The following is a 6,378-nucleotide window of genomic DNA, read 5'->3' as shown; positions in this document are numbered from 1 at the left end:
ACGCAGGGGCTGCGGAACCACGGCAACACCTGCTTCATGAACGCCGTGGTGCAGTGCCTGAGCAACACGGCGCCGCTGGCCGAGCGCCTGGCGCTGGGCCGGTACCGCGCCCGCGGTGCCCGCGCCGAGGTCACGCACCGGCTGGCGGCCCTGGTCCGAGCGCTCTGGACCCGCGCCTACACCCCGCAGCTCTCGGCGGAGTTCAAGGTACCGAGCGGCCCCGCCCCGCGGCCCCTGCGCGGCCCCGCCTGACCCCGGCCCCCGGCGGCATCCCCAGCGTGCAGCGGCACCGCCGGCTGGCAGCACCCACCGCGCAGCATCCCCCGCTCACGGCACCCCCGGAACCTCCTGACACTCTTCCCAGCCCCCGGAACACCCTGACACCCTTCCCAGCCTCCAGCACCCCCATAACCCCCAACATCATTCCCAGAACCCACTGTCACCCTTCCCAGCTCACAGCACCCAGCAGCATCTCCTGCTCCTGTCATCCCCCTACTCTTACCACCCCTCCAAGCCCCCACCAGCACCCCCAACTCACAGGACTCCCCAGCACATCCCCAGCATCCCCCCACTCCCCAGATGCCCCTCGTACCAGCAGTCACCAGCACGCCCAGTTTACAGCACCCACCAGCACCCGCTCCCCTGCCTCATCCTCCCCATGGACCCTGCCCTGCCAGACACCGCCAGCGCTGCTGCTGTCACCTCCCTCTGGCCTGGCTTCTGTCACTGGCGCTCCCGTGGGTGGGTGAACTCGCAGCCCTGGCCATGCCACAGAGCTCTGGGGGYGAGCGGGTGCTGTGATCGTGGGGAAGGCAGGAGATTGTCCCGGGAGCCCAGTTCAGTGGTGCCAGGCTCTGTCACTGAGCGTGTGTCACACCCCTGCCAGGCACTGCTGGGGCCTGAGCCTGCCTGGGGACAGGGACAGGGTGTSAGGTGCAGGACAGCATGCCCAGCCCGGCATGGCAGCTCCCATGCTTAGGGACACGTGTCCCCTGCCCAAGTGACATTTCCTCAGGGCCCCGGTGCTGCCAATGAGCTGCTGCTGCTGCCATTGAGCTTTGCAAAGTGCCCGGGGAGGCACCCGGGAGGCCGGGCCCTGCCCTGGGATGGCAGCCAGGCTGTTCGTACCTGGGGTACCCCTGCTCTGCCCCCCTTCCCCGGGGGCCCTTCCTGGGCTGGAGCATGGAGCACCCACCCTTAGGGACCGCTGGGGACAGTGGGGCTCCTGTGGGACCTCATTGCCTTTAACTGCCTCGAAGCCAAGCAACAGCTCCTAGAATGCTCTGCAAAATGATTCCATCCCTCTCTCCCAGATACACACATTCCATAGGGACAGAGCAAAAAACCCCAAACTTCCAGCCTTCACCTTGCATTCCCTCCTTCCTGGTGCTTACCTACAGCTGCCAGGAATTTCCACCTCATTTGTTTAAATCCACCTATGTAAGATCTTTACATTTAGAGTTGATTTTGCTGGAAGCTCATCCACGGTGGCCTTGCCCCCTCTGCTTGTGCCAGGCTGTTTGTGTTGCTGGCAGCGGGGCTGGGTTCAAGCAGGGCGGTGTCCAGGGGGTCTGGCTTAGGGCATTTCCTGGTGATGCTGAAGGTCTGATCCGTGTCCTGGCAGGTCCCAACGTGCTGGATAAAACCAGCACAAGTGGTTGGGGTTTAACTGYGTCAGCTGCTTAAAATCCACACGGATGGTTGGGATTTCCCCTTTCTGTTCTGGTTTTGGTGCTGAGCTCTTAAAATTGTCGTTTCCTGGCTCGGTGGAGATACTTCCAGCCCTTGGAGATGAGTTTTTAGGGATCCCCAGCTTTGTCTTTTGGGGTGCTCCCTAGGCTTCCTGCAGGCATTCCCAGGCCCATTCCTGCTTGTTTGGGGTCAGGGACTCATCCTGGCATGTGCCACTCCCCTGGAGCTGCATAGACAGCTCTCATGGCCTGTTGGCATGCTGGCATCTGCTGGTGGCACAAACCCTGGAGCCACCCYAAACACAGGCATGTGCTGGCAGCCTGGCTGGCTCAGCAAGGGCAGTGCCTTTAGCACTGGCATGGTGGCCTGATGTCACCCTGATGGGTGACACCTCATCTTCCCTGGATACCACGGTCCCACGGCATTCCCAGCTGTTCCTCCCACTGCAGCCCCCCGTGAGGGTGGAACACGCTGCCAGGGCATTGTGCCACTCCCTCCCAGTGCAATTAATGCTAATTAGCAAAGTGCTGTAATGGGGTGCTCAGTGGGAGCAGGCAGAGACACCTCAGCATCAGGGCATGACCCAGGCAGGAGGGAGCTGCAGAGCAGGGCAGTGGCTCCATGTGGTGGGGCAGGGGTGGCATTGGTGGCACAGGAGCGGGGCCACCGGAGTGGGGTGCCCAGAGGGAATGTCACGGCATGCCAGCACCGGGAGCTGCCTTCCCCTGGCACTTACATGGAGCTGATGTCACCAGAGTGCACAGGGCAGGTGGCACCGGTGCATCCCCACGGCTGAACTGGCCCGTCTGGGCTGTGTTGGGGTGTGCCCTGTGTCCCCCCCGGCCTCACCCTGGCAGCTGGAGGCTGGGACACTGCGGTGTCCTACAGTGCTGAGCCGCAGAGCGTCTGTCTCACTGTGTGTGCCCCGTGCTCTGCCCACGGTGTCCCCGTGCTCTGCTGTCCCCGCGGTGGCTGCCATGTCCCTGCAGAGGCAGGACGAGGCCAAGGCTGCTGCAGGGATGGGTTTGGGGTGGGTGCTGAGGAAAAGCCTGCTCCCCAGCGCCCGCCCTGCCCGTGTTTCGCAGAACATCGTCTCCAAGCACAGCTCGCAGTTCCGGGGCAACGCTCAGCACGACGCGCTCGAGTTCCTGCTCTGGCTGCTGGACCGAATGCACGAGGACCTGGGGGCTGCTTCCCCCGCCCCGCAGAGCCGCGGGCCCCTGCAGGTGAGTGTCCCCTCAGCTAGGTGTCCCCTCTCAGGTGAGTGTCCCCCGCAGGTGAGTGTCCCCTCAGCTGGGTGTCCCCCCTCAGGTGAGTGTCCCCCTCAGGTGGGTGTCCCCCGCAGGTGGATGTCCCCTCAGCTGAGTGTCCCCCGCCGGTGGGTGTCCCCCGCAGGTGGGTGTCCCCGCAGGTGGGTGTCCCCTCAGCTGAGTGTCCCCGCAGGTGGGTGTCCCCGCAGGTGGGTGTCCTCTCAGATGGGTGCCCCTCAGGTGAGTGTCCCCTCAGCTGGGTGTCCCCGCAGCGTGGCCGCACACCCTGGCTCGGGGAGGCGATCGGGCCAGCGCTCATTCCCAGCTCCTGGAATGGAGCTAGCCCCGCCCCGCCCGGTGGGGATGGGACAGGAATGGGGATGCAGTGGTTTGGTGGGTGYGTGGGTGGAAGGATGGCGGGATCCGGGTGCTGCGGGGCCGGGCAGGGGTTGCAGAGCTGGGAGAGCGGGGGGTGTGAGCAGGAGCCCGTCCAGCTGAGCACTGCGCTTCGGGGGCATCCTGTGCCTTGGTGAGGAGGAGATGCAGCCCCCCCGTCCCTCCCTGCCTCCAGCTAAGCCCRCTGTAATTACAGCTCGGCGGCTTTGCTGCTGGCAAAATGAGTAATTAAGTTCTCCTCAATCAATCTGCGCTCAGCCATTGCCCGGGCCCTCCCTGCCTCCTCCGTGCCTGCTCCGCCTCCGTCCCGGCTCCTTCCCGGCTCTCTCCCTGCTGCTGCCCACCGGGCGCTGCCTGTGCCGTTGGCATTTGACACGAGTGTGCTGTCCCTGCTCTGGGGGTATCACCCGGCCCAGCAGGGTGCTGTCCCCGCTCTGCTGTCCCCACCCAGCTTGGGCGAAGGGATCCTGGGAGCAGCTTCCTCCTCCCTGTCCCCATCATGGGATGTGATGGCTGTGCCAAGGGTGTGGGTTGGGGTCCCGGTTGGCAGCCCCTGCACAGCTCCATCCCCCAGGRAGAGCTCGGCTGTGGTGCCCATCTGCAGAGCCTCTGGCTGGGGCCCTGCAGCCATCCCTACACTGAGCTGAGCTGTCCTCAGCCCTGGCAGATGTTTGGGTACCCCAGGCTTTTTGGGAGAACCTGGCAGCTCCCATTAGATGTGAGGTGTCCACGTGTGCCACAAGTGGGKTGTGACACCAGCTGTGCCACCTGGATGTGGTGCCATGGCAATGCCCTGGCTCTGGGGATGGAGCCATTTGTGCGTCCCTCAGCATCCGTGGGTTTGCTTGGCACCCCCGTTTTGGTCCCTTGATGGGAGACATCACCTGAGTGGCACCCATGTGCCCCTGTCCCAGGGTAGCAGTGCCCAGCAGGGGCTGATCCTCAATAAATGGCTTAGAAGTGCTGGGCGGGAGGAGGGAATGTGCAGATGCCAACGGGTTGGGATGGAGGATGGTTTGCTTCTGGTCAAACCCATGCCAAGGCTCRGGGACTGGGCAGCTCAGGCGTGGGAAGCAGAAGGGAGGAGGTTGGGGCTGGGCAGGAGGGGTGGGAATGCCCACAGGGTGTTTGCTGTGACATCCAATGAGCCACGGGGCCAACAAGGTGCGCACCAAGGCTTGGCTGCCACAAGGGTGGAGGAGGAGGAGGCATCCCCTTGGATTTTGGGGGMATTTTGKGTCTCTGTAGGGCACAGACACCTTCCAGGTCCCCTCTCAGCCACACCAGATGGAYCCCAGTGCCAGGCAGACCATAAGGACACGTCAGCCTCAGCAGGACCTGGTGCCAGCAGATGGCATTGAGGAAAATCCTCCTCCTGGCCAAAATCCTCAGTGATTTTCAATCTTACTCATCGTGACACCAGAAACCTACTGTCTTGTCCCAAAACAGCCCAGTTTTTTTACCAACGTTCCTTTCTGCTGCATCTCTTCTGCCATCAGGCTCCAGGGGTGAAGCTCCTGTCCCCAGGGTGGGCAGGGGGCTCCTGGCAGTTCCCAGGGCAGGGACAGGCAGGGAGATGCCCCCTAAGCGGGCAGGTTTGGCTGCATAACATGATCACATCCCAGTGTCCTTGCTCCCAAGGAGCAGAGCAGAAGACCCGGCTCCTCTTGGGATGTCCGGGGCACACCTCACCTGTCGGGGGGCACCGTGCCGGGGCAGGGTGGGGTGCCCGGGCTCGCTGTGCCGGGTGCTGTGCGTGGCTCAGCCCGGTGGGTGCCGTGCCAGGCGCTGTGCCCGGGCTCGCTGTCCCTGCAGGCATTGGGGGAACCCGCAGAGACACGGCCAGTCCTGGGCACCCACCTGCCCGGGAGGGCCCCGCCCCCGCCGGGGCTTTCCGCACCTCCCGGCTTCGGGMGATTTGCCTGCGGTGAATTCGCAGCCAGCCCTGCTTCCCCGGGGCGGGGGCGTGCGCGGGAACGTCAGCTCTGCTCGGACACACGGACAGACACAGACACACGGATTCACAGACACATACACCGGACACACACACGCACAGACACGCGGATTCATGGACACACACACGGACACACGGACACACGGACTCACGGACACAGACCCATAGATGGATACACGGACACACGGACACATGCATGGACACACACACGAACAGAGACACACGGACACACATGGACACACAGACTCACGGCCGCGCACACGGCCACATGGACAGACACACATGTACTCATGGACACATGGACACACACACAGACACACGGATTCATGGACCCCTGTCCCCTGCAGTGTCCCACCATCTCACTCACCCACCCATCTCCAGCTCCCAGACAGGGCTGTGGGCACTGGGGCTCCTTGGGGGGCCATGTGGGGGACCAGCTTTCCCCTCCCCCAGGGTTTCCCCTGCCTGGATGCTGCCCTGGGCACCCAGCCAGCTGACCCAGGATTCCCCTCCTGGAGCATTTTCCAGGCTTGAATGGATTCCCAGCCCCAGTTCCTTGGTGTTCCACAGCTCTGGACACTGGGGCTGCGTTGWGGGGGGGAGAGGGTCTCATCACTGCGGACCCTTCATTAATCCTTCATGTCCCAGGCTGGCTGGGGAGTGGGATGTACCCCACAGATTTCCCTGGAGGTGTGTGGACAGTCTGGAGGGCACAGCAGTGCCAGGCGGGGAGGTGCCAGAGTCTCTTTGACATCACCTTCAGCCCATCCTCGAGCCCTGGGGACAGTAAAGATGGGCTCGGTTCACCAGGACCTGTCCCTGACCCCCTGACAGACATGCTMCTCACCCTGTCACCCCATTCACCACTTGTCCCTTGCCCCTGCAGCCTGGCAAGGACGGGAGCAGCAGTGCCAGCAGGTCACCCCCAGGCACCCAGCACCCCCGTGGGCAGAGCTTTGTGCAGAGCCACTTCCAGGCCCAGTACAGGTGAGTGGGGGGACAGATCCTGCCTGGCTGGGGCTTCACTCTTCTGCCAGTCCTTGGTGACCACTGTGAGTCCAGGGAAGGGATGAGATGGGGAGGGTA

At 63.6% G+C, this 6,378-nt stretch overlaps 1 protein-coding gene across 1 annotated transcript in view; it reads left to right on the top strand.

Moving 5' to 3' along the window:
- USP43 (ubiquitin specific peptidase 43) overlaps window positions 1-6,378 on the top strand; it is a 17,997-nt gene that overhangs the window by 2,986 nt on the left and 8,633 nt on the right. The window contains exons 2-4 of the mRNA XM_057378881.1: window positions 7-207; window positions 2,778-2,918; window positions 6,179-6,279. Coding sequence (XP_057234864.1) covers window positions 7-207; window positions 2,778-2,918; window positions 6,179-6,279 — 443 coding nt within the window. The remainder of the gene's footprint in view (window positions 1-6; window positions 208-2,777; window positions 2,919-6,178; window positions 6,280-6,378) is intronic.

The sequence above is a fragment of the Malurus melanocephalus genome, unplaced genomic scaffold (genome assembly GCF_030028575.1).
Source record: "Malurus melanocephalus ecotype Western Australia unplaced genomic scaffold, MMel_1.1 scaffold_378, whole genome shotgun sequence".
Lineage (NCBI taxonomy): Eukaryota > Metazoa > Chordata > Aves > Passeriformes > Maluridae > Malurus > Malurus melanocephalus.
Note: the sequence above shows the minus strand (reverse complement) of the source record. Positions and strands in the feature narration are given on the sequence as shown.